The sequence below is a fragment of the Pyricularia pennisetigena genome, chromosome 2 (assembly GCF_004337985.1).
Source record: "Pyricularia pennisetigena strain Br36 chromosome 2, whole genome shotgun sequence".
Classification (NCBI taxonomy): Eukaryota; Fungi; Ascomycota; class Sordariomycetes; order Magnaporthales; family Pyriculariaceae; genus Pyricularia; species Pyricularia pennisetigena.
The window spans coordinates 3,295,827-3,323,606 of NC_043741.1; the positions used below are offsets into that span (position 1 = coordinate 3,295,827).

Genomic DNA, 27,780 nt, shown 5'->3' on the forward strand with positions numbered 1-27,780 from the left:
CCAACAGCCAAAATCAACCCGGTCCTGACCGAAGAAGTCGCCCGCACCGTCCGTGAGGAGCTGGGCTCGGTCGAGGACTGGACCGAGGTCAACATCCACAGCAAGCTCCTCCGCATCGTCGCCATCGTCTCGGGCCGCATCTTCCTCGGCCCCGAACTGTGCCACAACGAAAAGTACATCGAGTCGGCCATCCACTACACCGTCGAGGTCAACATGGGCCGGCAGGCCATCTTCAGACTCCCGGCGTGGCAGCGGCCGTTCCGCGCCTGGTTCCTGCCCGAAATCAAAAACCTCCAGAAGCGCGAAAAGGACTTTTACGCCCTTATCGAACCTGTCGTCCGCGCCCGCAGGGAGGCCAGGAGGTCCGACCCGAACTACCAGGCGCCCGACGACATGCTCACCTGGCTCGAGGACTCGCAGGACAAGACAACCCGCAAGAGCATCCGGGAGATTGCCAGGCTTCAGCTGGGTCTTAGTTTTGCCGCCATTCACACCACGACCATAACGACTACCAATATGTAAGCAGCAGACAAGACAACCCAAATTGAGATCAAAGAAAAGAAAAGAAAAAGAAAAATGGACAGGAAGAATGTAACAATTGTGGCTGCTAACACCCTACCCAACCTCCTCCTCCCATCCTTCCCCAATAGCTTGTACGACCTCGCAGCCCACCCCGAGATGATCACCGAGCTGCGCGAAGAGGCGGCGGCGGCGCTGGCCGAGCACGGCGGCGTTTTCACTGCGCCGGCGCTGCACCGGATGAAGAAGACGGACTCGGTGATGAAGGAGAGCATGCGCGTCAACCCGGCGGGCTACTCGGCCTTTATGCGCAAGGTGATCAAGCCGTTCCGGCTCTCCAACGGCCAGGAGATCCCCGCGGGCGTCACCATCGAGGTGCCGGGCTACGGCGTGTCGCGGGACCCCGCCGCCTTCCCCGACGCCGAGAGCTGGGACGGCCTGCGGTTCTTCAGGCTGCGCGAGGCCGGCGAGACCGTCGGCAGCGCCAGGCAGGGCGGCGGGCGCGCCTCGGCCGTCGAGGTCAGCGCCCAGAACCAGTTCGTCAGCGTGTCGAGGAGCAGCCTGGGCTTCGGCTACGGCCGCCACGCCTGCCCTGGCAGGTTCTTTGCGTCCAACGAGGTCAAGATGATCCTCGCCAGGCTGGTGCTCAACTACGATATGAAGCTGGCTGGTGGCGAGACGGAGAGGTATAAAAACATTGAGGCTGCCGGAGCGGTGAGTATTCTTTTTTTTTTTTTTTTTTGTGTGTCGATGAAGCTTTTCTTTGAGAAACGCTGACTTTTTTTTTTTTCCATCTCTAGTGTGTTCCCGACCCGACCAAGATGCTTCTTTTCAAGGAGCGGGCTTGAGATTCGGTGGCGTGCCGAATCGCCTGAATAGCGTTGCGCGGACTGGATTTGTCGGCATGGCATTGCGGTGTTTCTGGTAGCAGAGCGCGATTGATTAGATGGGATACTTTGGCATGAAGAATGACGCACGTCTGTTTTTATGCAGGGATACTAAATGTGATCTTCATGAACGTTGTGTGTAGTTTTTTCGCGTGCAGTCAAAGTTAACATACCGAATTGTTCTGAAAGACCCAAAAAGTTTGCGTCTACTCATCTTCACCATGTTCATGATCTTGGATTGTTCAGGTTCGTGTCAACTTAACCCTGGATTCTTTCGGGTCTTTATATAAGCTTGTATTCAGACCAAACGCTACTGTGCCTTTGGCGTCCATCATGTACACGGCAATTTAACCGAGGTAGGTTCCAACTCTATACGCCAAGCCACGTGCAACTTCTTGCACGCGCGCTGACGGAAGTTCCCCCAATTGAGTAGATTTGTCGGAGCGGAGCTTGTAGATGCTAATGGTGAGGTGATCGATGCCACAGAGGAGATGGCTCGATGGCGCCAGGGATATGCCTGGCCACTTGGGCATGGTTTACGAGCTTGACGGTCAAGACGTATCCTAGACTCGATGTGAGTTTGCATCTTTTATTTACTCCATGGTTCGTATAATTATCTTCGGATCGCAACGATGATACGATTGCTATCAACAGCGAAGCTCGACGTTGAACCCCCCAAATTTCCTATTGCGGAAAGTGGAGAAAGCTGCACTTACACGGCTTGCAATGCCACATGAGGACTTGGCCATAACCTTAATTCAACTCGGCTGGTATCGTATCATAAGGTACATAATGCCCAGGAGCTACCTACCAGGGCAGAATGCAAGAGGAAAAATAATTAATATCCGCGAATCTCGTCTGAAACTCGTCCAGAAAATATTTGAAGATGCTGCCTGGGTCAGCTACCTCCTGCCCCAAGACGCGTGCAAATTAAATTCGGCTCTCGTCACAATCATAGAGAGTACAGTCATGGACGACTTCCAGGATGTGAAGCGTCCATGCATCCAATGCAATCCGCAAAGCAAATCGCCTTCATTCTCCCGCCTAGCCACTCCCTTTTTGTGGGCGTGAATTCAGCACTTCATCCTTCCATTTTCATAAACTGTTTTCGTGGACGTATCGCACCTATAGACGGAATCCGAGATCGGATCCGTAGCATCCGCAACCGCACTTAGAATATCACGTCCGTCGTGAAAGGCTCACGCACAGTCGCTTGTGAACAGGACCTGGAGATGCATTTGCATTCCAGTCTTCATGTCCTCCGCGAAAGGCAAGCGGGCTTCGTCTCTGCAGACAAACCCACATGCTTGATTCCAGCACGACGCAGCCTACGGTCCAAACTTCTGCCGCCAGTGCGACGTCCATCTTGTGACCTCGGAGGGATTGACGGAGGGAACCAGCGTCAGCTTGATCCCCCATGGCGAAAAGACTAGAAAAAGAACCAAGCAAAGAAGTCAAAAGTTTTGTAGCCCAAGGCTGTTGAAACAAGCGGAACAGTCCAGTGCTTGTATATCAGAATTGGCCGAGCAAAGGTCGTGTTCTGTTCCTGCCCATAGGACGGGCTATTCTGCAGTTTTTCAGTTAAAATTCAAAGCTTCGGCCATGCAGTTGGTGTTTGTTTCTCCTAAGCTTACGCCTCCTCTAAGCTCACAATAGAATTACGACGAGTGCTGCGTAGTGTAACTGCAGAGTTCGCTCAATTGTACAGCTTCCGTTGAAGCCCATTTGAACGGTACCTACTGTAGTCTATTTTTATCGCTCACGTCCATGATTGGTGAGGCTCCTCCACTCCCATCCATTCTACACTAGGTCTATTCAAGGCCCAAACTCGTGCCGACAAGTTTTCCACAGTTATTTGTACTGAATTGCCGTCAATAGTAGGTTCCCACTTATACGCCATTGACGTCACAGCCGATTGAATCTGCAGCGATGGCAGGCGACGATCATGCATTGATTGCACTCGTAAATATAGTGTGGAAGCGTTTGTCGACACTCTTCACACCGATGGCGACCCGGCAGACGCGTCCACCCTCTGTGATCACACTGGTGGTTTGCTCTCAGGTGAGCGACGGCCCTCCACATATAATCCTGATGCTGGGCAGGGTTGATTCTTCCAGCCTGCAGGTTTCGGTCGACGACGTTGGCTGCTCGGTTCACAAGACGGCCCTCGTCCCAGAGCTGGCATGTACAAGTCTTCCATTTCTCGCCGCAGAGATAGCAGAAGTGAGCCCGGCAGCGGCATGCTGTGGTGCCCACGAGTCGCTTGGTTAGCCGCAGACAACATGGCATGTGACAAACATGTGAAAGGATAAGATGTTTCGGTCCAGGACTTACTCATGTGGTAACAGCCACTTCCTAGCTCGACAACCCGCTTGCAATTATAGCAGCGCTGCCAGCCTTCCTTGCCCGCCAAGGCGAGCACCTGCTTTAGTCCAGGGTCTTCGGGGCAGTCGCCGGTATGAGCAGGACCCCTGCATGTTGTGCACGTCTTCTTCTGGCACCGGACGCAAGTGGCGATGTTCTCCGCTGCGTCGATGAATAGCGGAGGGACAAAGTTGGAGCACTCTGGGTCGTGACAGTAGATGCGGTTCGGCGTTTCGAGCTCGAGCTTTTTGGCTTTGAAACGGCCCACGAGCTCCGAGTCCAAGAAGATTCTGTTGCGCTCAAGTGGGATGGGCTGCTTGCAGCAGCGAGGGGGAAATAGCGACTCGTCAACGGTCGAAGTCTCGAACAGCATTCCAAGGCAGCCCCGGCAGTATTCGTGAGAGCAAGGGCAGCGAGCGACATCGGTAAAGTCAAAGTCGTCACCGCAGCTGGTGCAGCTCCTCTTGGGGCGGCTGACGAACGTTTGGCGACTTGCCGCCCAAGAAGACGATTCCGCATCGGGAAGTTCCAGATCTTCGCAACACTGCTCCTCGTGATTGTCAACATACAGAATCTTTAGCTTGTCGATGAGCTCATCATCGAGATTGGTGGTTGACTCTGCATCAGGTTGGCTATTATTCGCTGCGCCAAGGCACTCTTCGATAGCGTCCCCATCCTTGATAACTGCATCGGCCATGCTCTGGCATAGAGCTCTGTCAGACACGAGTCCTGCCTGGGCAGCCAGCTCAGCTCGAAAGAGCTCCAAGGCAATCTCGGAGTCTGGGATCGCATCTGTTTCGCGGCCTTTTCCCTTTGCTCGGGCTTTGAGAGCGTCCAGATCCTCCAGCTGTAGCTGGATGATCATGGCGAGTGTTTCCGAATCCATGTCGTATTTTCGCGGTGGCGAACTCTGCTAAAGTGTCTGCCAGGGCTCGAAGAAGAGATGGACTTGAGATGATGGGCGTGTTTCTCTGGATAGACGAACAAGACGATCAGGATCAGGTAAGTGCGATGTGACGACAAAGTGAATTGAGGGTTGATGCTGAAGATGTGAGGGGCTATACCTGACAGCAAAACTCTCCCTGGAAAAGGCTTCACCCAAGCATTACATCTGCGCTCACTTGCTGGGCTCCAGTTGGGAAGACATAAATACGGGCTTGATGGAAGTTATCCAAGGCGAAAGTGGCAGACGGAAACGTCGAGGCTGGAAGTTGGACTGGCGCTAATCGAATAGCACACAAACAGCATGTTTGACAGTCCTGCAACCTTGGGACACCATTGTTGAAATTGTTCAAGTTGCCGTCCAGTTAGTTGCCTGAGTTGAGAGCTTCTGCCGATAACGGAGCTTTGTTTGGAAAGGGCGGAAGGAGAACAAAGCAGCAAACAGCCACACGATGATGCTACAGAATTCTAGCATGCAACAAAGGTGCGCATTGGCCCATCGAAACTGCGAAATAGCATTTATGCAAGCCGCAACGAACAGACATGGACCTTCAGCCCTACCTAAACGGCTCAAATATGTCATAAAGAACAGCTGACGGGAGACGCCTAGTGCCATGCAGGTCTCTGATCGGGATGGAGTTCAGATTAGAATCAAATAAGAAACTAGGCGCCAACCTAAAAAGAGAAACTCCGCATCAAGCATGGCGGGGCTGATGGCAAGACGCGGTCCGAAGGTGGAACTGGACCTATATGTGCTGCAAATATATATCTCTATCTGGTACAAATGAGACTCGCTGTATGGGCTTGGGTGGAAAAGACTATGCTGACTGAAAGAAATAACGCCTATCAAGTAGATAAAAAAGTAGAAAAAGATTATGTCTAAACACAGGAAATGTTTATCATGTGAAACGATTGCGGTCCAAGTCCAACTTGGACGGACATTCTAATAAAACATCTCCCGCTCTTGTGATTCAACGGGAGGGCCCTTGGGCCCATCATCACGCCGCAAGCACGCTTGGTTGGCAGTCGTATATACGAGCCGATTACATCTTGAGAGAGTCCGACGAAGGTGCCAGCGGCTCTGCCGGCAACTCCTCCACCTTCTCAGCTGCCTTCTCGGGTTTTTCCTCTGCCTTGTCCTCGGACTTGACCTCCACTTTGGCTTCGGCTTGCTCCTCCACGACCTTTTCCTCCTCCGGTTTTGACGCAGCCTGCTCTGCCTCTTGCTCCACCAACTTCTCCTCCTGTTCCTGGTTGCTCTCCACTGGCTTGACGACAGCCTGCTCATCGACTGGCTCGGCCGTCGGAAGCTCTTCAATCGATGTGGCCACTGGCTCTACGACCGGCAGCGGCTCCGGCTGCACTTCGGCGGGCTTCACGACAGCTTCCTCTTGCGCCGGCTCAGGAACCGATTGATCCTCAACTGGCTTGGCCACTGGCTCCTCTTGCGTGGGCTTAGCAGTCTGATCTTCCACTGGCTTGGCAGCGATCTGCTCTTCCACTGGCTTGGCAGCAGCCTGCTCTTCGACTGGCTTAGCACTAGCCTGCTCTTCTGCCGGCTTCACAACAGGCTGCTCCTCCGCGGGCTTCTTCTTCTCGCCAACCGTCTTGGCAGCCTTCTTGGCCGTGTCCAGATCGACCAGACGGGCCGTCACCTTCCTCAGCCCGTCCTGTTGCGACTCGGGCTTGTCGTCATCGCCGTTCAATCGCTTGTTCGCCAGCTGCGTCACGCCCTCCATCTTCTCGCGGAACGCCTCGTCGTAGTACGCCATGACTGGCGCGACACCCGACCGCGTCGAGTCGACCGAGGTCCGCCTCGTGGTGGGCACGTCGTCGTCGTTGGAGCTGGCACCGACCACCGACATGGACATGCGGCTGGCCCTGCTGGTGTTGGAGTTGGACCGGCCGAGCACCGAGCTCGGCGGCTTGGCCTGCTGCTGCTTCTGCTCAAACATGGCGAGCTTGCCCGCCACGCCGCCGCCGACGTCCCTGAGGGCTTTGCTGTCGGAGCCAGACGTGGACTTGTTCTTGCGGCCTCCCTCGAGCTCGCGGATCCACGCCAGACGGCTAGACGTCAGCGCCGTCGACGGCGGGCGGCTGCCCGAGATGGACCGCCTGCTGTTGGTGCTGCTGTTGGTGAGAGCCGGGGACACTGGGGGCTGCCACGTCCGCCTGCGCGCGTCCTCTGCGGGGCCGAGTGCCGGCCTCAACGCCGTCACGGGCGAGGACGTGCGCGTGGCGATTGAGTCCTTGGTGCGATTGAGATTGGCGCTGGCAAACTGCAACTCCGTGGGCGACGGCATCGAGTGCCGCTTGATAGCATCGTCGACACCGCTGCCGCTGCCGGTACCACTGGAAGCCCCCGTCACCCGCATCCCCGAAGTGTTGTTTCCGACGGATCGAAGCAGGTTCACCTGCTTGACTGAGGATTTCCCAGCAGCATCGGAAGGAGCGGCTTCCAGTGGTGAGCCGGGCACGGTTTGGATGCCGCTGCTACCACCCCACGAGGCCCTGATGGGTTTGCGGCCAGAATTTTGTCTCTTGTGCGAGCTTCTTGTTTCACCCTCAAACCCGACGCTCGAGTCGCGGAGAGAGATCCGTATGGGTTGACCTGTCACCGAAGATGATGCGTCTTGGTCGACGGCAACCGTCAACGGACGGCGACCTCTCGTGTCACTGGCCGTGGACAATTGCCTCTGAGGCTGCTGTTGGGGTATAGATATGGGTTCATTATTGGTTGCATCTGGTATTGAGGGCTCGGGGATTGATGGCTCTGGGACTGGGGGCTCGGGAATTGACGGCTCGGGCCTGGACGGGACTGGCTTCCGACTGATGGTTTGCAGGGCGGTGGCTAGCTGATCCGTGCTTTTGGAGAACAGGTCGGCGATGGGCGTCGAGCTGTTTCGTTTGGAATCTCTGCCGATTATCATGTCGTCCTTGGGCGGTGGTGTCGGAGGAGGCGGGTCGTCATTGTCGAGCCAGCCGTCGGAGAGCCTGTAGGACCGAAGAGGCTCGAGATTGACCTCGAGCAGTGGTGCTTTCAGGGTGGTGATGCTGCCGACGTGGCCGACGTCTCCGACCGTGTTGTCGGCCTGGTTGTCGTCGTGTTTTCCCAGCAAGTGCGGCGTCGATTTGGACGTCTCCAAGACATGGTGTCCAGACGGCACCTTCTGCAGCGACGGTGCGTAGGCGTGGCCGTTGCTGCTGCGTTTGTTAGAACCTCGCCTCACCAAGCTCGAAAGCCTCTTCCATGCCGGGAGCTTTCCATTGTTGTTGTGCTGATGCTTGTCGTTTCCCCAGATGGAAGCCATTTTTCTGTTACAGACAACCTAGATGTTCTCCATAGGTTGTCAGCTCCATGATATTTCTATGCTGACATTATTATTGTTGAACCTTTCTTGATTTTTGGGCTTGGAATTTTAGGTTTTAGCAAGTCAGTCAGTCCTTCAGAGGGGCCTTTACAAAGCCGTGCCTAAAAGGGTTGATTTTGTTTCCAGGGACGGATCGCGTGGCATGCCGCAGGGGGTGTTTCAAATCTGGTACAAATAAAAAGAGAGAGACAAAAATAGACACTGTGCTGACCCTTTTTCGTTAGCGACGCTCCTAGCGACGCCTTTGGGCTAGAAATAGTCTGCAAATATCGGGCTTTCACACTGTGAGCACATCTCCACCCCATCCGCAATCCATGTCGATATTTAGCCGGAGTTGGATGCTCGCCCCTGAAGACTGTAGGATGCAAGGAGGTTGCAAAAAAAAGGGACATGTTACGAGCAACAAGATTGGCAACAGAATACATACATAGCATCTTGGCATTAATTTGAAACAGCGAGGTTGTTCCTCGTTCTTTTCCTGACTCCCAATTTCCCATGGAATATTCTAGCCTACTTAGTCAAGTAAAGCTGCGGACAAAGACGGAAGTCAATGCCATGCAGAGTAGTTTCAATGCAATGACATTTGGGTACCGTTGTACGTACATTACAGTAGTAGACCACACAAGACTATCTCCCAAATATTAACATGATCGTTTTCATATCATTAATACTGATTGATATCAATAGAGTATCAATACCAACCTATGCAATGTAACGGCAACGTTGCTTATTGTGCAGCCCAAGGCGGATATTAGACCAAATTTATGATTTATGTGAGTAGCAACAACTGCCCCACATTCAAGCCACCACAGGCTCTAGCAGAAACGCCGACATAAACCATCGCAAATGACGTTTTATTCCATCACGGAATTGTTACGTCAAACCGCAAACCACCATTTCCCCGGAGCAATTTTTTTGTTTTGTTTGCATCTGTCACGTCCGCCATTTGCACACAAGCAAAATATCACAGCTCAGTTCAACCTAACGGGCCGTGCGATATCACATGGTGTCTATTGGAATGACGTTTGTCACCATCCCAGGCTACCGTTTGTACATCTTCTTCGTCCGCGGGCCGTTATAGCCGACATTCTTTTCGGCCAGTGATTGCGCACTACGCATTCCAAAGATTAAATGGTCCAATTGCACGGACTCGATTTTTATTAGTTTGTTTGGCGTTGCCACGGCATAGTCCAGTCCATTCTACATTAGATCTGGTTGACATTCACAATGGAGAAAACAAACCCCGGCTCTCAACCTTGGGGAAAAGAAAGACGGGCAATGCAGGTTTGGACGTATAGCTGGACCTCATCAAAACGCCGTACCGCATCACATGCGGCTTATGCCGCTTTGCCGCTCAAGCATCTCGACCTACGCCACGGTGACGGTCGTGTTCAGCCGCACATCCAGACTGGACGCACCGACCAAGATCCTAAAGTCGCCCGGCTCGACAACGTACTTCATCTCGTAGTCCCACAAGCCCCAATTCCCGACGGGTAACTCTATCGACACCGTCTCTGTCTGGCCGGCCTTCACCGTGCCCTTCCAGAACCCGCGCAGCTGCATGTTGGGCACCGCGACGCTGGCCAAGAGGTCTTTGACGTACACCTGGACCACCTCCTTGCCGTCGCGTTCAGAGTTGTTGGTGACCTTGAGCGTGACGGTGATGGTGTCCTTGGCCGACGGGTTCGAGGATGAAATGGTCAGGTTTGAGTAGGTGAAGTTGCTGTAGGAGAGACCATAACCGAACTGCAAAAAAAAGGCACGACACGTAAGTAAGTAGTGGCACGAAAAGCACGTCTATATCTCCATGGGACCAAACGAAAACCCCAAGCTTTAATTGTGTAACAAACTCACCTCATAAAGCGGCATTGGCGTCGACAAGACATACTGCTGCCCAAAAGTCATACTCCCATTCGCATGCGTCCTCCCCGGCGACGCCTGCCTCCCCGAGTTTAGATAGTCGTAGTAAACCGGGGTGGTGCCGACGTCGTGCGGAAAAGCAACCGAGAGCTTGCCGCTGGGGTTGACATCGCCAAACAAGATGTCGGCCAGCGCGTGGCCGCCCTCCTGCCCCTGGTAAAACATCTGCACGAGCGCGGCGGCGTCGGTCGAGATCCACGGCTCCGTGATGGGTTTGCCGGAGCTGAAGACGACGACGGTCGGCCGGCCCGTTTCGATGACGGCGCGCACCAGCCGCGGCATGGCGCCCACCAGGTCGAGGTTGTGGACGTCGATGTGCTCGCCCGTCGTGGCGTTCAGGTTCTGCCAGAGCTCGTCCTGATCGCGCGACCAGGTCCCGACCACGACAACGACCACGTCTGCAGAGGTCGCCGCCGCCACGGCCTCGGCGAATCCGGTCTCGTCGTTGGACCAACGCTCGCAGCCCTGTGAGAAGGTGGCGCTGCCGCCGGCCTCCTCCACCAGGGCCTTGATGCCGTCAAAGGGCGTCACGCCCCGCTCCATCGCCGTGTGGATGACGTAGTCGCCGTAGTTGACGTATCCATGCGCCATGGGCCCTATCACGGCTACTCGGGCATTCTTCTTCAGGGGAAGGGTGTTGTTGTGGTTCTCGAGCAGGACGATGCTCTCGGCATCGAGATCGCGAGCAATCTGTTTGTGCTCCGCCGTGTTGAGGTGGTCAAGGATCTCGTCGTCAGGAACCCCGGTGTAGGGGTGCTCAAACAGGCCAGCAGCGAACTTGGCCCTGAGCGAGCGCGCAACGGCCAGGTCCACAGCCTCTTCCGAAAGGCTGCCGTTGGCGACCAGCTCAGGGATATGCTGGAAACTGTACCGTCCACCCCCCATCTCGACGTCGTTGCCGGCGGGCAGGGTCTTGGTGGTGATGCAAGCATCGTCGGCGGCGCCACAGACGTGGAAAGCGTTGGCCAACCGAGCAGTCCCACCGGCGTCGGATATCACATAGTACTCGTAACCCCATTCATCTCGCAAAATTCCCGTGAGCAGGGACCTGTCCGCCACGGTCGGCACGCCGTCGTACGAGTTGTAAGACGACATGACGCTCCAAGCATCGGCGTCGATGATGGCTCTCTTGAAGGCCGGTAGGTACGTGGTGCGCAGCATGCGGGGCCCGCCGTGCACGGGACCCGTGTTGATTCCCTGCTCGGGCGTGGCGAAGGCGGCAAAGTGTTTGACCTGGGCGCAGACGCCCTCGGCCTGCATGGCCTTGACGTATGCGTATCCGTACTCGCCCGCCAGGAACGCGTCCTCGCTGTAGCACTCCTCGACCCTGCCGAACCGGAGCTCCCGCGCGAGGTCGACGACGGGTGCGAATATCTGGTTGACCCCGAGGGCGCGGGACTCGAGCGCAATGGCTCGGGCCATCTTGCCCACCAACTCTGGATTCCACGAGCAGCCGTGGGCTATGGGCGAGTTGAATATCGTGGCATTGAGGGCGAGGAAGCCGTGGATGCCCTCGCTCTGAATAAAGGCCGGTATTCCCAGGGATGTATTATGGACAAAGTAGTCTTGGGCCAGGCGCGCGCCGAGAGATACCGTCTCAGGGGTCGTGTAGAGGCCAGTCCATATCGAATTTGCCCGCTTGCCGGCTACCCACTCAAGACCGGTTGCGTTGAAAGATGCATCGGTAAGGTTCAGGTAGTCACGGATATCTCCTTGAAGAAGCTGAGCTGTCTTTTCCTCGATGGTCATGCGCTTGAGAAGGTCCGAAACCCTGTCGTCTATCGTTGCATTCGGGTTCTTATATATCGGGCTATCAGAGCTACCGTTGGCCCCATAAGATTGGGCATTGGTAGCAGCTGCCAAAAAGACAGCCACTGCTGAGGCTGATGCTAACTTCATGGTGCTCAAAGCCTGTCTTGTTCATTTACATCCTAAGGTCAAAGCTACCTCTGCCCAGAAAGTGCGGGCAGGCCTCCTTTTAGTATCCTTTGGGAGAGGTTTAGTGCCATGTTGTTCCTCGCCAAGGTGAACATTGAACATGGGTGGGTGCTCTGCCATCATCTCGGACTTGAGAAGTACAGGTGTTGGCGCGGTTAATTAGGCTCCCGTGATGTCAGTCAAGTAACCGTACCCACGTTAGATGGCGCAGGCGCCGCAACGTCAGATTCTTGCACGAAGCAGCAGTTCACCCAGAATATTGCTTTTACATCTCAGATGCCCGCTCATCTCGGGTGAAACGACCGAACAGCGCAGTGAGGGGAACTCTTTTAAGCTCTGAGTTGGAGAATGTCGGCCGGCTAGTTACACCTGCAACTTGGCAAGCCAATAGACAAGTCCACGGTAGTATAACCGTCGGTACGATCGGTCTTTGAACGATTCCACCAATCGCTTGGGCCTGTATTGCAACAACGGGTATGCGGGGTGCGGAGAAGCCTCCCTGGCTCCCGGTCTTGTATGTTTGGACACAGCTATGGTCCCTTGTATATGAAGAAGTAGATGGCAATATCCAGAGCCGTCTTAAATTTTAGTTTAGACTTGGTGGGTGATAGACTGGCATACATGGGCAGAGGAGGGTGGGACAGATCGCTATCCCTGGACAACTTCTACCTGTGGCTGAGAATTCTGGTCATAAAGCAATGACCGTAAGGTAGTCAGTCAACAAAGGGAATTCTCATCGAATTCCCTGAAAGGATTATACCATCGTCATTGAGGTAAAAGCTGTACCGCCTGATTAGCCAACGACATGTCCTAGTTCGACATCCCTTCGTCCTGTGGGCTACATGCCGCAAGAGATTGGTTGTCACTTCAAGAGTTAGAGGGCTGGTAATGACTGAGTGAAGCTCGTCCCAGGCAAAAAGATGAAGCTTGACAAGGCGCACAGAATTGTCGTCATTACGTCACTATGATACTACCCGTATGACACAAATTCTTGAAATGGTCGAGGCGCTTGTTCTAGATAATGCTGCGGCATCTTCGTTCTACTCGTGATTGAAGTTGGGCAAAAGACCCTCCGCTCGACTGCTTAGTTGCGCAATGAATATATTCAGAGGTTCACGACATCAGCCCGTGTTTTTGTTTGACTCCATCGACCGAATTTGACGACATACTGGGAATAGCAAATTATGACAAAAGACGAGCCAGCACCTTCGGCTGTTCGACTCAAGTATACAATCGGCTATCTTCCTAGATGCGATCTTCATGATTTATCGCGGCTACTCGGCGTCTCGGCTGGTAGCAATTGTCAAGTCAGTATGGAACGTGTCAGTAAGTGGTGACAATGTTTTGGAAGCTGTTTGGCACAGCTTCATACAGCCAGGCACGAAATCAAGTACATGACAAGTCGGAGTCATCTGTCAGCCGGTGAAGCAAGTATCCTGCTACCGATGATGGAAGGCCGACCTATACTCGAGATTGCGCTCCTTCAGGACGTTTGGCGCTAGTCACACAACCAAGGTATGGCGAAACAAGGTTCCTGATTTGCGTCTTGAATTCGTCTGCGTGTCTCGACTCTTGAGCGATCGCCAGTGCAAGCTGGCTGGGACCCCACTTCAATGGAGATGCCTCTCCAGACCCACCCCAAACCCGTCCCGTCCATCAGTTAGCTCCGGTTTTCGGCCAAAAAAACAACAACCTGCAGAGACCTCACGACAGCCATGTCAAAATCCTATCAGGTCAGTCGCTCCCACAATTCCAGTCGGCACATCGAACTGCACGGAAATGATGCACTCTCGCTAACATCTATAAACTTCCCTGCTCTAGGAAGCCCTCCGACTCCTCACCTCCCGCTCCCGGGCCTTCAGGAAAGTCATCACCGATGCCGGCGGCAAGCCTCGCCCGCCTCGAGGCAACGATGTCGGAATGCGAGAATGGCTCACGGCCTTGGGCCACGACCGAACAAAGACCCCATTTGACGTGATCCACGTCACGGGGACCAAGGGCAAGGGTGGAACCTGCGCGTGGACCGACGCCCTACTCCGGGCGCATTTCAGATCCCGCGCGGCAGGACCGCGAGCGGCGGCGGCCGCAGGCGGGCGGCAGCTCAAGGTCGGCCTCTACACGTCACCGCACATCGTGTCGGAGCGCGAGCGCATACGCATCGACTTTGCGCCCGTGTCCGAGGACGACTTTGCGCGGCACTTCTTCGAGGTCTGGGACGTGCTGCTGCGCCACGTCGGCGGCGGCATCGACGACATGCCCGGCTACCTGCAGCTGCTGGCCCTGCTGTCGGCTCACATCTTCCGCAAGGAGGAGGTGGCCGTGGCAATATACGAGGTCCACGCCGGCGGCCGCTTCGACGCGACCAGTCTGTGGGACCGCCCCATTGCGTGCGGCTTCAACACCATCGGTCTCGATCACGTCGGCCTCCTGGGCAACAACGTGTCCGAGATCGCATGGAACAAAGCCGGCATCATGAGGAGGGGCACTACCGCAGTATCGGTCCCGCAAGTTCCTGAAGCCAGGGAACAACTCGTGGCTGAGGCGAAACTGCTCGACTGCCCGCTTGTGTTTGTCGATGGGGCGGATGAGCAAGTCATCCCTCCAGAGGCCGGCCAGATGAGGTCGGAGCTACTACTACCTGGACCCCGTTACAACCTCGCGCTGGCGGCGAGGCTGGCAAACACTTATCTGGAGGCAAGACTAGGCTCACAGCTCAGCAAGGAGGACATAATGGAGGCTGTTCATGATTACCAATGGCCAGGTCGGTTTCAGGTCGTTCAAGCACCCAAGCAACAGACTCGTTGGTATCTGGACCTGGCACACAACGATTTGAGTCTCCCGGTAGCGTTGAACTGGTTCTTCACCGAAGCCAGCAAGTTTGATAAAGCTCATCCTGTGCAGAGCTCACAGGCTGCCGCAGCTCCAGAGGCAGGCATATCCTCGCAGTCGGCCCCCAGAACCAAAGTGTTAATATTTGGTCATCAGTCCCACTTCCGCGAGACCGCTCCCATGGCTGAAGCCGTGGTCCGCCATTGCAATGCCCAAGGTCTGGTTTTTGACCGTGTGATCCTGGCAAGCCACTCACATCGTGTATCGGGCAAGCAGGTATTTGGTTACGACTCGGCCCTCGAAATCATGGAGATCTGGAAAGGCATGGCGGGCTCGCCCGAGGTCACATGGTCTGCTTCCATTGTAGAAGCCATGGACATGGCAAACCAGACTGGCTTGCACGTACCGTGTCAAGGCGTCGGTTCGCATTCCTTGATTGTGGGCTCTTCGCATCTTATTTCTTCGGCCATTTCTGCCATGTCAAGCCCTCGTCCTTCGGGTTGAACAGTCGGCCTGGGTTGCGTAATCTGCTACATCCTGCTCTGACAAGCTCAACCTCATTCAAGTCCTCCCGCCCGCCCGAATTCGATAGCTACCTTGGAGAGGGTTGAGCGCATTCCATTCAACAACAAGCTATTCGAGTGACCACCTTGACTTTGCTGAGGCCTGTGTCGGTAGCGATTCAGCCGCGGTATGCAAGGCAGGTACAAGCGCGTTTGGCGATGAAGCTAGCATGCCTCGTTGACATGCTAACATCAACCCATTGCCTGATCCCGGGTAGTCTAGAGCACATGGTACTGCAAGGCAGTCACCAAGGGTCCAAAGGAACGACACCCTCTAACTTTACTCTAGGTGGCTGCATATCCAGAAAAAGGACCGACCGACCCGTTTCAAGTCCGATGTTTGACTGATCAAGCACGAGAATTAACCTCAAAAATCCCCACGTGGCATCCATTTTTGAACATGGTGACTTCTAGCAAGATTATAAAATCTATTTGACCGTTTCCGTGAGTCGCCTTTGCTGAAGATGCCTGCTATGGATTATGATATAGTTCGACGGAAGCGAGACTAGAAAAAGTCATCTGCAATCTTGTGCGAGTTGCCCTTGCTGGAGATGTTTACTGTAGATGATGGTATACTTCGACAAAAGTGGGACTATGGAAAATTATCTGTACGCTTTTTCAGCTCGTCTATGGTGAAATTTTCCGTCAAAAATAGAGACGGAATAGGGTTGACTGGAGCCGAAGCTCTGGAGTGATAGATCTTCATCCTGGTGTGTTTAAGTCTGCAAACGTGGGGCAAGTTAGCAGCGAGTCCAGATCGAGCGTCCCATCTACGCATAATGTGCGTAGATGACTCCAATGTGCTTCTGGAACTCTTGCTACTTTAGCGTCAAGCCGTTGATGAATTTTGCGTGATAATGTGGCATAGGTTACATGCAATACTGAAGCATAGATGATGCTACTCTAGGGTAGCGTAATGCAGGGTCTCCAAGCTAAGCGTTCCTTATTATGCAGGGTCTGGGGCTAGAACAGCCTTGTGCCAATGACCAACACAACACACCGGATGTTCAGTCCCTCCAAAATAACGACAAAATAAGCTTTCGGCAGTGGAAGCCCCCCCATCGGCACTAGAAAGCCACTCGGTACCGGAAAAGGCATTCCTGCTTTAGTCCCCGGCCGTTCCAGATCACGGTGACGCCTAGCATTGAGGCGCACATAGTTTTTTTTAGTAAATGCAGGAGCTCAGTTCAGGGTCCAGTGTCAGAAACGCCCAGGTCAATGTTACAATCATGACATTGTTGCAACCGCCGACATGATCAATATCTTGAAAGGGCTGGATAGATATGCAGGTTTTCCTGAATGTACGCAGAGGTACGGGAGCAAATCCATAAAGTCCGGTTGAGTGAACAAACCACACAAGCCGAGAACCGAACAAAGGTTATATAACCAGCCCTTTAGCAAATCGCCGCCATTGGCCCGTAGAGCCGGGAACAGACGAGCTACCCCACCGATAATGAATTTCTACAGGAAGTAGCAAGTGTTCAGTGCGAAATTAATTTTCCCATCAACTCGATCTGCGCACGGTTACGCCAAGGTGCGCGGATCGGGAGAGGGGGGCGCCCGCGGCACGGGGGGGCTAACCTTGTCAATTCCTCTTGTTCCTTACATGGGCAACATGCGCTGTCATGGGGATTACAGTAGCTGGAACGCTAGAGCGAGTCTGCTTGTTTCTGGTCACCAGTCAAGGTCGTTTCACTCTGAAAGAATCACATCTTATTGCTCTGTTTTTTATTGGTTTGGTTTTTTTTTTTCTCGGTTCCTTAGACCAGTTTGTCCTTACAGGTGCATTACCAGTAACCGGAGAAAAAGAATATAGACGCGTACTGGCATAGTCAGTCTGGGCAAGGCAGTTGAGTTCGGACTTGTTTGGATGATTTTCTCCGAAGAAGTGACTTGATATTTGCATACGGAGGTCATGTTGCTAACTTCCCATGGGTTAGCACAATTTGCGAAAAAAAAAGAGAAAAAAAAAAAATTATCCGGAAAAAAAGAAACAGGATATAAATTCTGATATCCAAGAGCAGTTCCATTATAACGCAAGCTACATAGGCAAACTCGAGAGCTTCAAGAGCTTTAACCAATTTCTTGTACAGTACCTGCATATGACTTGGACTGTTGGTACCTGTTATGGCCCACCATGAGTATCTTGACTAAACAAACTTGTATTCGTTCATACCGTTTGACTTTGTCTGCCATAACTTAGGCTTGTAACATTCGTAGATGAGCTGCTTGCTGTTTTGAGGCTTCTCCTGCTGCACGGAAAGCATGGTATGGATTAGGACAAGTCTGGCGCATATCATTCTAATGAATATTAGGGCCGGCGTCCGATTGAGGGCAGGAACAAGCTAGAATAGTACCAAAAAAAAAAAAAAAAAAAAAAAAACCCAAACTCTTTACCAAAGGTCAGCTGCTTTGTAAGGCTTTGTAGGGCATTTTCTAACACATACTCACCTTTGGTTTTCGAGCTAAGATGGAAAACTTAGCACTCCAAGCAACTCGTCCCATCAATACCCCTGATGCCTTACACAGGTTTCGGCGACCTAACGTATGCTGATAAAAGTACCGAGCCGAATTTGGTTATCCGTGAAAGGCTGTTTTGATGCCTCATCTGTAGCAAGAGCGGGTTAGTTTCTTGGAATGCATGCTTTCTTTCTTTGCTGCTTACAAAAAGCAGTATCCAATGATAGCTGGGTGTTGCTGCGTATGACATGAGACAGGTAAACCCTACTACTTACAGGTCCTGCTATCGACTGACTGTAGCACTGAAAATACTACTATCACTCTCTCTAGACTAGCCTAGAATAGTCCGCATGTCCGCATGTCCAATGACAAATGTAATGGCGCAGAGTCTCGTCATGCGACCATATACCTCTTTGTGCTTCAAAACTCCGATTGGATCAAGTGCTAGATTGGATCTTGCAGTCCTTTTGACTCAAATAGATGAGGCTTAACTTTTTGTCAGGCCCATGACAGGCAGACGACGAGCTGCAATCCACAGACTTTTGTGTGAATCCAGCTAACTGGCAGAGTTTGTAAGCGACGAAGGGAATAACAAGAAAGAAAGAAAAAAAGGAGACTGAACACGTAATCGAGCCATATGGCAAACCTTCTCAGTTCAAATATATAGACAGAGTGATAGAGAGAGAGAGAGAGACAGAAGAACAAAAGACAAAGACTGAGCAGCACTAAACCGACTCGGTTCATCGGCAGCATTTTCTTCACTTCGGTTCTTCCCAAACGAGAGTAGGCGCACTTTCGACAGAACGTACGCCAAAAAGCTTAAATACCACTGATAATCGATTGAGTTAGTCTTTTTCTGGCCATGGATGGGTTGGTCTAAAACCCACGTGCGTCTTGGTTGTGTCAACCCAGTCCTGCTGGTAAAATACTGCCATTGTCAGCCATCTAAGTTTGCCTCCACTGTCGAGAAACTTCCCAGTCCATCCCAGAATAGGTAAGCTACCACCTTAGGGGCTACCGGCTCCCGGCCGAACAATCTGCCAGGTAGTGGCTTATGGGGTCCAGACTACACGATAGACCCCGCAGCCACTTCTTGACTGGAATTCCAGGCTGGCCTTTGGTCCGACCCTGGTACTTGATGCTTTTACTTATAGGACCGCAAAACTGTAGCGTAAAAACAAAATGCCCTAGCTGCAGTAGCCGATGGGGTGTGAATGAGGCATGGGAAAAGGGTCAACGATGGGCATTTCTGTCAAGGTTTGGACCCTGAACTCCTCTAATATGCAAGAAAAAAAAATCTTTGTGATTATAGATGATGGTATAGAGCTGGCCTGAATGCTCGTCTGTTCCAGTTGAGCCAATATGTTTTTTTTTTGTTTGTTTTTTTCTTCAATATTATTAGGCGACTGTCTCTCTGTCCATATGTCCCTGCGATTTGGCTTTTCTTCTTCTTTCTTCCATCTCTCTCATTATAGTTCTCTTTTCTTTGGTTCCCGGAGAGGAATCTCCGTTCACTTAGCCGTTCATATTTTGGACACAGGAAACCCCTAATAAACGTCTTCAAATTCTCAAACAAGGAAAAGGGCAGTTTGTTGACATGAGCTGGGATGATCGCTCACGACTGGCCGGGAAATCACTTTTCATCCCACAAAAAGAAGAAAACAAAGCAGTCAAGGAAATACCTGACCTTGTCCTGATCCACTGTTAACCGTGTTGGGGTTTTCCCTGTTGACAAGGACACTAACTGCGTAGAAGGCCACTCAGGAACCAGAGATGCCATGTGGTCGCCGAAGACGGTCGGCGACCAAGTTGGGATGGAAAGAGAGAAATGTTACGCGGAATGGCATGATTGGTCGTATTGCAAAACATTGGATCACAATGCAAATGGCGTACCAACTGGTTTGCCGCTCTTCAAAGTACTGGTGTCCCTATTTCAATATACCCCATCAACCATTATGAATTATATAAGAGCGGGGTTTTTTTTTTTTTTTAAAAAAAAAAAAAGGAAACGACCAGCGAAACAAAAACCCTTGAAGCTTTTTCTCGCGCAGTCAGGGTATCTAGGATGGTCTTATCAGTTCCTTGCCAACATCAAGGAGATAGATAGTACCACAGATGTCATCATTTAAGGATGCAGCAGACAAAAAGCACATCAGTGACATAACATTTCCATGTTATTATATAGCTAGCTTTCAACACACATCGAGGCCTTTCGCATTCCCAAACCACCCACGAGAACATAGTTGCGGAAACATCTCCGCAAGTGACGTCTTTACTACGTATACTTACCTTGAGCAGTAGGTCAGGGTAACAGTGCGTCCCATAATGACAACAACGTACTTTGCACTCATCTTTCAGCACACTTTTGTAGAGACATCCCTCAAGCCACGGCACTTACCCAACGCGGATGAACCGGCACCCCCTCCAGCACCAAGGCAAAAGAACAGAAACCAACGTAGCATATCAGCATTATGGAGACGTCCGGGATGGTTCGCCTTGTCTCCACACAGCCGGGGCAGATCCCGAGATTGCCCCGTTCGAGGAGCCGGGAAACCAAACCAAACACATGTCCACCTTGACCCCCGCTTCCCCAGTACTGTATGCAACACGACTCAACTCCCCCAGAAAGCTTAAATCAATTAGGATTTATTTGATTTTATCTTTTTTTTTTTTTGTCTTTTGTTTTGCTCGTAAATGTTTCCCGCCAATTTGGGTTCGGAAGTGGTTTAAGCTGCAGCCACTAAACCTTTCCTCTACTAATGATACTCCCACCCCGGGTTTGCCTTTTTGAGCAAGGCGACCGGCTTACGGCAAGACCCCGAAAAATGGTGCCGCGAAAGAACCGCTCCCACTTTATTGAACCCCCTTCCTCGCCCTCCCCCTGGGGCCCGGAACGTGTTCTCCTTCCGCTATCACACCCAAGCCAGACCATATACCGTGTAGGCGTTAACTTTTTTTTCTCCTCTTTCTATTTCGCCACATTTCCAAGTAATAAACTGGACCCTGAAACCACATTACGTTCTTATCTCCAAGGCAGAGAGGAACATTGCCACGAAGCTTGCTAACAAGCTCTTCCAGCATCTTGCGACCCCTGGGAGGAAGGAAACAAAAAGGGAGAGGGGGGCTCGTCGGCAACACGAAACAGTACGAACCGGGAAGACTGGCAAGGAAGCAAAGAAAGACACAAAAGGAAAGCCCAGGAAACCACGACAGCATTCATAAGCAATAAAAAAAAATTGCAAGCAAGACGGGAGGGGAAAAGAGAGGGGGAAAAAAAAGACAGCCAAACCTGAGCTGCGGGATGGGAAAAGGCCCAAAAAGCAAAAAGCGGCACGACAGAAGGAGGCCATCAAAGAGGAAATCTTTCAAACGACCTGCGATGGGATCATAATAAGGACCTCGAGGTCACCAAAAACCAACCCTTTTTTGTTTATTTTTTATTTTTTATATTTTTTCATTTCTTATTCTTTTTATATCCTTTTTTTTATTTTCCATTTTCTCTCCGTTTTTCACTCCACCCCCTTTCGACAGCGGACACGACATCCGCACTACGGAAACGACTTCTTTCTCACTCCTGGACTCGCCGCTCTTCATGTATATTATGGCCTCTTCCGGAGATTTGAGGCCTGCTCTCTACGCGGCCCCGGCCTCGCTCATGGTCCTGACCGGCCTGCTGGTGGGATCGAGAACGTGGGCGCGGCTTACCTTGACTGGACTACGTGCCGATGACAGTTAGTGCGGCTCGCTCATACTTGTCTTGTTTTTATTTCGTGGTTTTCTTTTTTTGAGACTTGAGGGAGCTCCCTATGCTGACATGGGAGACTTGTTGTCTGTCCTCTAGTATTCATAATTTTTAGTTGGGTAAGCAAAATCACTCCCTATGAAAACCGCCACAAAGAGTTTTCACCCATGGAAAAAAAAAGACCTCCGCTAACAATAATTCAAACAAAAACAAAAGGTTTTCAATGCAGTCTTCTGCATCCTCGTCATGGTCCTCACTTCAATCGGGCTGGGATCCGAAGCTAGCGACGTGAGCCCCGAGAACTACGCCCAGTACCTCAGGCTCATTACCGTCTGCGCCATCTGCTTCAGCTTCGGCACGTCCCTCGCAAAGTGCTCGTTTGCCGTGCTGTACCTGCGCCTGATCCCGAACCGATACGTCCAGATTCTGAACCGCTGCATCATCGTCTACGTCCTCTGCCAGGCCATCGAGGAGACCTTGGTCAACGTCTTTCAGTGCCGACCGGTGGCAAAGGCTTGGGACCCCGCCATTGAAGGCACATGCGTCAATATTAAGACCATGTGGTGGGTGGGCGTAAGTTTTTTTTTTTATTTATTTCTTTTTTGTCTCTTATTTTTCTTGGTCTATTTTCGCCAGGAACCCGATACTGTTCATGTTCAAGCTTTGAGGTGTTTTTATAAAAGCTTGCTGACCCACGTGCTTATTCTTCGCCATATAGTTTGTATCCAATATCTGCACAGATTGGATCCTCTTCCTCGAACCTATACCTTTTATATGGGGACTGCAGCTCATCTCGGTCACCAAGAAGATCGGCCTCAGCTTCATGCTATCCGTTGGCCTTCTGTACGTCCAACCCTTTAATTTTGGTAAAATGATAAACATGCTTTCATACCATACCACAACTAACCTGTCCAAAGTAGTCTCTGTATAATATCCGTGAAGAGGCTCGTCGAAGCTGCAAGAACCACAATCAACGACGGAATATGTCAGTTTCCATGCCCCGCATCACCAACCAACAACCCACTTGAAGCTAACATCCTTCCTGTAACACCCGTCCCCCCCAGACCTCCTAGCCGAGCCATTAATCTGGTCCATCGCCGAGCTGAGCGCCCTGATATTATGCTCCTGCATCCCGGCGCTCCGGCAGACGCTGTTCCGGATCCCGTGGCTCAACCGCGCGCTGGGGCTCGGGTCCAAGCTGAGCTCGGGCCGAGCCGACCGCTACAGCAAGTCGTCGTCGTTTGGCGCGTCGCGCTTCTTCTTCAACCGCCGGGTGCGGTACGGCCGCTCCACCAGCTGCAGCGGCGGCGGCGTGACCGAGGTCGGCGCCTGCGGGAGCCAGGCCGACGTCGAGGACAAGAGCAGCAGCAGAAGCAGCAGCAATAACAACAACAACAACAACAACAACAACAAGCAGCACCAGGGGCCCACGACGACCACGGCCGAGACCGAGGGTCGGCTCGCCCCGAAGCGGAACCTCCTCATGCCGCCGGCGTTCTGGTCGAGGTCCGGCCAACCTCGTCAGCCCATGAACCTGCGGTCGGGGATCCAGTCCAACCTCGAGGTGAGCAGCGCCCGCGATATCAAGAGCAGAGCCACGCAAAGTACCGACTACGTACCGTCGAGGCCGAACCCCAGCGAATCATGCCATGACCTTGAATACGAGCAACAAGCAAAGTCACACTTGTGCGGGGAACAACAACAACAACATCATCAACAAATGGGGATGAGGATAATAGCAATCGAGGGCCAGGAGTTTGACCAGATGAGTAGTCTGGACCCTCTTGGCAGCGAAACCGAAGATTATTACACAGAGAAACCACCACACGCCGAGCCATGTTTACAAGCACCAGCACCAGCACTTCTCCGAGACAGCAGAACAACACAACCCATTGAAAATCACGCCAGCCATAGGTGATGCTGAGCATGTCACGTCACCGGCGGGGCGGATCCTCATGTCTAAGCTGAAAGAATCAGCAGAGCAAAACGACTCAGATAGTCGTATTTACGAGGGTTGGAATCTGTACCAGTTCTCCTTTATGTTTTCAACAACCTCAGCGTGTTTTGTTGTTTTAGACTGGCAAACATGAGCATGAAAAACGGCGAACTTTTATTTTTATTTTTATGTTATAGTACCTATTTGCTTAGCCTTCAGGAAGCTATTAAAAAGCAAATCATGTAATAATACCCAATTGATCGGCAATCAGATTTCAGCAGTCGAGCTGCGTTAGAGCCACAACGTTTGTGCCAAGCNNCTTTTTGAATGAGCCAACCCGATCACGATATCAGTGCCTGACGGGCTTGATACATCCCAAAAGCGGAGCCAAAGTCAGAGCGTCTCGAGATGTTACCTAGCAGTTATCTTTGGTTTGATCGATTGGACCAGGTAATTAAAACTCCCAGCCCTCATGACCATTTGCCAGACAAAAGCTTAACTATCCAAGTCTCGACTACATTAAAACATTCCCATAAAGCCAAAGATTAACTTTTTACTGTACCGGATTGTGAGCGTAGAGGAAGTTGGACCCTGAATTATGCCATGCATGAGAATCTGACTCGATTATCACGGTCTGTTTCAAGTTGGGCAATCGGTTGACTCACCGACAGGAACGAGTGAATTTCCCCTGGCCCATTCCTTGACACCGCCGTTGCGTCCCCAAACTCTCTCTGGCTTCTTGAGGTCGAGAGGACCGGTGGTTGGAGGGACATGTGCCAATAGGATGAAGACATAGCGGTGCGGGCCCGTCTTTTCAGGAGGCGAAGGTGGCCGGTACGAAACCACATCTTCCAAGTCACCAATCGACAAAGTATGACAGTCAGACCCTTCCATTCTGGGATTGACGACAGGGTGCCCCGTAGCAACCCAATGACAGACCTCCGTCTTTTCAGGGTCGTCGCGTGCTGGGACATCAGGGTCTGTCATGGCAACTGCATAAGTCAGGTTGGCCAGATTGGAGTTCGGACCAATCTTGGGTTCTAGACCACAAAGTATTTCTGTATGGATAACTGGAGTGAGCGTTATGGATGGTGCCTTTGATATCCAATCGCCAGGCTCAACATCGTTGCCAAGATTTGCCCGATGCTCATCACCGCCAGGCCACTCGACAGTGATCAGAAAAGCAGGTTCAAAGTCCTCAATGACTAGCAAGCCCATATTTGATACTGAGTTAGCTGAGTATGTTTTCGGGATTCGGACTGAGTGATCAGAATAGTATCCTTCCATGTCTCATTGGTGGACGCACCTTCGGGAATGATCTTGGACTCGAGAAGCCTGTAAGCAGGATGCAGAGTCAGGTCGGGGTCAATCGCAACAGGGTGATCTGATTTGTTGCAAAAACAAGCTGAAGAAGTCAGAATTCTGCATACGCATCGTGGACCTTGTCGCTGTCGGGGGATGACAAGGCTTGGTTGCGGTCAGGTCCCAGAGGCTTCTGATTGGTATCCGGCGCAATAATGCTGCCGACAGCCAAGGAGGTGAAGAGCACCATGGAATGTAGGCGAAACATTGTGAGGATTGGCGATGAAGCCTCGCAAGATGAGTGTCTTGTTCTTTTAGTAGAATATCGATCTCACAAGGTAGCTAGCAATTCCGAATCCGTTGCTTGCCGATTGAGAACAGTGATAGCAAGAGCTTCGACTTTTTGTCTGGTGTGAAAGAATCTGTTGCCCGGACTGTCCGTTGCATTGCACGAACCACCTGATGACTACCTACCTACCTACCTACCTACCTACCTACCTACCTACCTACCTACCTACCTACCTACCTACCTACCTACCTACCTACCTACCTACCTCTGAGTACCTTACCTACCGATCCAAGCAGTTAGATACCTAGGTAGCTACTTATGGCAGTGGATGATGTCACGTCGTTCTACTTTTTGTCTTCCGTCCAATGTGCCTGCCAACGTGTGGTCCCCGCTCCTGCAGACCAACATACTGTACTCTTATGAGGGGAAGATGTTAATAGAAAGACTCAGATACGAACGCTTCAATCGTGTTCGCATGTCTACCTAGATTGGGGGGTTTTCCATGCTGTGATCCAACTTTGCTTGCTGACGAAACCAACTGCAAGATGACGATAGTACCAGTGTTTGCAATTTCACAATCTTTGTCATCAATTGCAGCACAGCGGCATCGAAATTAGACACACAACACGTCTTCAGGAGATGGGGCAGGTCAGGACGCGTCCAGGCGTTTCCTTTTGTTTATCTAGCGTCTAACGCTAGCTACCATGACATATAGCCCTAAAAAGGAGAGGATGGACAAGCTCCAGCCAGCGAGATCTTCCTTTTCTTTTTTGGGAGCTACATAAGCAAATAAGGTATACTATGCATACGAAGGCCTCCAGATCCACGCCATATACGTCGTACTCCCAGTAAATTGTTTGACCCATTACATTACATTAAATTACATCCACTTCCTCCCCAGACGACCCTTGACTTTCTTATCTCTACCCCGCCTTCGCCTACACAGGCTCCACCTCGCCCGCTGCGATCACCTTTACATCATCCTTCGTCGCTCAATGTGGACTGGAAGCTAGCTATATCAGGTTAGTGTACTGTCGGGCCGACTTCCCGGATGGCTTTGTCATCTGGGGTAGCGCAGCTTTCGCTTGATGTTGTTCTATCGACTGTGGGGCTCTCATGTAAAATGATGGGGTGAGGCACCCAGTAACCATTACAGGGCAATCCCACTTTCGAAATCGACAGATTTGTTTTCGTTGCTTGTGTTTCGTCATTGTAGCCACCATTCTCATTCATTCCAACACCATCCTGCGTCGCGGTCTCTGCTCTCTCTTTGGACCTCCATCGAGGGCAGCGATGCTCTCCCCACCACACTCCAGCCCGAGCTCCGACTCGGAGCTGGTCTCAAAAGTTGTTGTCGACCGCCTGGCCGAGCTCCCCGAAGATTTGCTACTTCGCATATTCGAGCTTGTCGGACAAGCATCCAAGCGCGATCTGTGCAACGTGTCGCGCCTCAACCATCAGTACCACGCCATTGCAGATTCGATCCTGTACAAGATGATACAGTTCGACCGCCCGGAGCATCACCTTCGCTTCAGCCAGTCACTCGGTCGCCGTCCCCGTCGCGGCTCCCTCATCATGGGCGTGCGCCTTGACTACCCGGGGGGTCATGGTCGCAAGCTGTCACAAATCAACCTCGACGTACCGGTTATGGTCGACGATGTCTCGCACATGGAACATCCCTCGTCTCGTTTCGATGTCCTAACCCGCATGATCTCGACCATGTCAAACCTGGAAATGCTAGAGATTTCTATGCCGGATTCACTCCTCCACGGAATAGGTGGCCTCTTCAACGGCCCATTTGACCTGGCATGCTTGAAAACCTGCACGCTCTTTTACCAATGCCCAAACGACGCATATTGGGACCTCAAGGAGAATATCCACATCTTCTCTCACCCAACGCTGGAGTCGCTCATCATCCGCAAAGCCAAGCTGGACTACAAGGGATTTGACTTTCTCGAAAAGCCGGCAAAGACGTCCCTCGAAAAGCTCCACCTGATCGAGTGCGACATCAGCGACGATGCCCTGGGCGACATTCTCGAGTTCCCCGAAGCTCTCAAAGAGTTCGTCATGACACACCTCCCTGAGCCCCACCCGGAGTTGGAAGAGAGCTCGGACAACGCCGGTGACTACATCATTGCCCTTCAGGGCGCGGCACACTCCCTCGAGACCGTCGTACTTGACATACCGACGCTGGGCGGTCGCAGAGCGATGCGAATGCGTGAGTTTGCCGCTCTCAAAACGCTGCGTCTTTCGTGGGACTACCAGTTGATGGGCAAAACGTCCAAGAAGCCTCGCATGCAGGGCGTCGGCCTGCCGCCCGAGCTAGAGACGCTCGAATTCTTCTGCGAGCTGGGGACGGACGAAGAGGTGTCGGACTTGTTCCTGAACGCCATAGAGAATAAGAAGGTCATGGCTAGGAACCTCAAATCGTTGATTGTGGTTGAGGGAGAAGACCGACGGGTATCAAAGGAACTAATAGAAGCTTGCAAGTCTCAGCACATCAAGTTGGATATAATTGGCGGCACTTTAGATGAAGATTTCTAGACTAGAGCAGACATAGATCGAGATGTCTTGTGGTTTCGTAAGTTTTTTTTTTCTATTGTGTTTTTCATTATTTTTTTCTCATGAAATATTTCGCATAAAAGGTGTTGGGGGCAGGTTTCCTTGGATATGGGCATCGTTACGACATAAAATATCAAGAAGGGGGGGGGGGGGGGG

General features: G+C 52.0%; 8 protein-coding genes across 8 annotated transcripts in view; 4 read left to right on the top strand and 4 right to left on the bottom strand.

Annotated features, from left to right (window-relative positions):
* Window positions 1–1,367, top strand: part of PpBr36_00906 (uncharacterized protein) — a gene marked incomplete at both ends in the record, with an annotated part of 2,233 nt that extends 866 nt beyond the window's left edge. The window contains 3 exons of the mRNA XM_029888095.1: window positions 8–518; window positions 651–1,233; window positions 1,320–1,367. Of these exons, the coding sequence (XP_029752060.1) occupies window positions 8–518; window positions 651–1,233; window positions 1,320–1,367 (1,142 nt within the window). The remainder of the gene's footprint in view (window positions 1–7; window positions 519–650; window positions 1,234–1,319) is intronic.
* A 1,680-nt stretch (window positions 1,368–3,047) lies between these two features.
* Window positions 3,048–4,656, bottom strand: PpBr36_00907 (uncharacterized protein; the record flags this gene model as incomplete). Its single annotated transcript, XM_029888096.1, has 3 exons — window positions 3,048–3,052; window positions 3,449–3,649; window positions 3,741–4,656. 3 exons carry the CDS (start codon window positions 4,654–4,656, stop codon window positions 3,048–3,050), a joined length of 1,122 nt encoding a protein of 373 aa, XP_029752059.1.
* Window positions 4,657–5,755: 1,099 nt separating this feature from the next.
* PpBr36_00908 (uncharacterized protein) lies at window positions 5,756–8,023 on the bottom strand (the record flags this gene model as incomplete). Its single annotated transcript, XM_029888097.1, has 1 exon — window positions 5,756–8,023. The coding sequence occupies one exon, from the start codon at window positions 8,021–8,023 to the stop codon at window positions 5,756–5,758; it is 2,268 nt and encodes a 755-aa protein (XP_029752068.1).
* A 1,428-nt stretch (window positions 8,024–9,451) lies between these two features.
* Window positions 9,452–11,902, bottom strand: PpBr36_00909 (uncharacterized protein; the record flags this gene model as incomplete). Its single annotated transcript, XM_029888098.1, has 2 exons — window positions 9,452–9,829; window positions 9,938–11,902. The coding sequence occupies 2 exons, from the start codon at window positions 11,900–11,902 to the stop codon at window positions 9,452–9,454; spliced, it is 2,343 nt and encodes a 780-aa protein (XP_029752067.1).
* A 1,754-nt stretch (window positions 11,903–13,656) lies between these two features.
* PpBr36_00910 (uncharacterized protein) lies at window positions 13,657–15,274 on the top strand (the record flags this gene model as incomplete). The annotated part of the gene is made up of 2 exons (XM_029888099.1): window positions 13,657–13,674; window positions 13,763–15,274. The coding sequence occupies 2 exons, from the start codon at window positions 13,657–13,659 to the stop codon at window positions 15,272–15,274; spliced, it is 1,530 nt and encodes a 509-aa protein (XP_029750953.1).
* A 6,051-nt stretch (window positions 15,275–21,325) lies between these two features.
* PpBr36_00911 (uncharacterized protein) lies at window positions 21,326–23,453 on the top strand (the record flags this gene model as incomplete). The annotated part of the gene is made up of 6 exons (XM_029888100.1): window positions 21,326–21,524; window positions 21,635–21,654; window positions 21,752–22,108; window positions 22,254–22,378; window positions 22,456–22,520; window positions 22,600–23,453. Coding segments are annotated over 6 exons (1,620 nt in total), but the record flags the coding sequence as incomplete, so codon positions are not given.
* A 571-nt stretch (window positions 23,454–24,024) lies between these two features.
* PpBr36_00912 (uncharacterized protein) lies at window positions 24,025–25,041 on the bottom strand (the record flags this gene model as incomplete). Its single annotated transcript, XM_029888101.1, has 4 exons — window positions 24,025–24,062; window positions 24,137–24,697; window positions 24,778–24,806; window positions 24,902–25,041. The coding sequence occupies 4 exons, from the start codon at window positions 25,039–25,041 to the stop codon at window positions 24,025–24,027; spliced, it is 768 nt and encodes a 255-aa protein (XP_029750955.1).
* A 1,314-nt stretch (window positions 25,042–26,355) lies between these two features.
* PpBr36_00913 (uncharacterized protein) lies at window positions 26,356–27,606 on the top strand (the record flags this gene model as incomplete). The annotated part of the gene is made up of 1 exon (XM_029888102.1): window positions 26,356–27,606. One exon carries the CDS (start codon window positions 26,356–26,358, stop codon window positions 27,604–27,606), a length of 1,251 nt encoding a protein of 416 aa, XP_029750956.1.
* Between the last annotated feature and the right edge of the window lie 174 nt (window positions 27,607–27,780).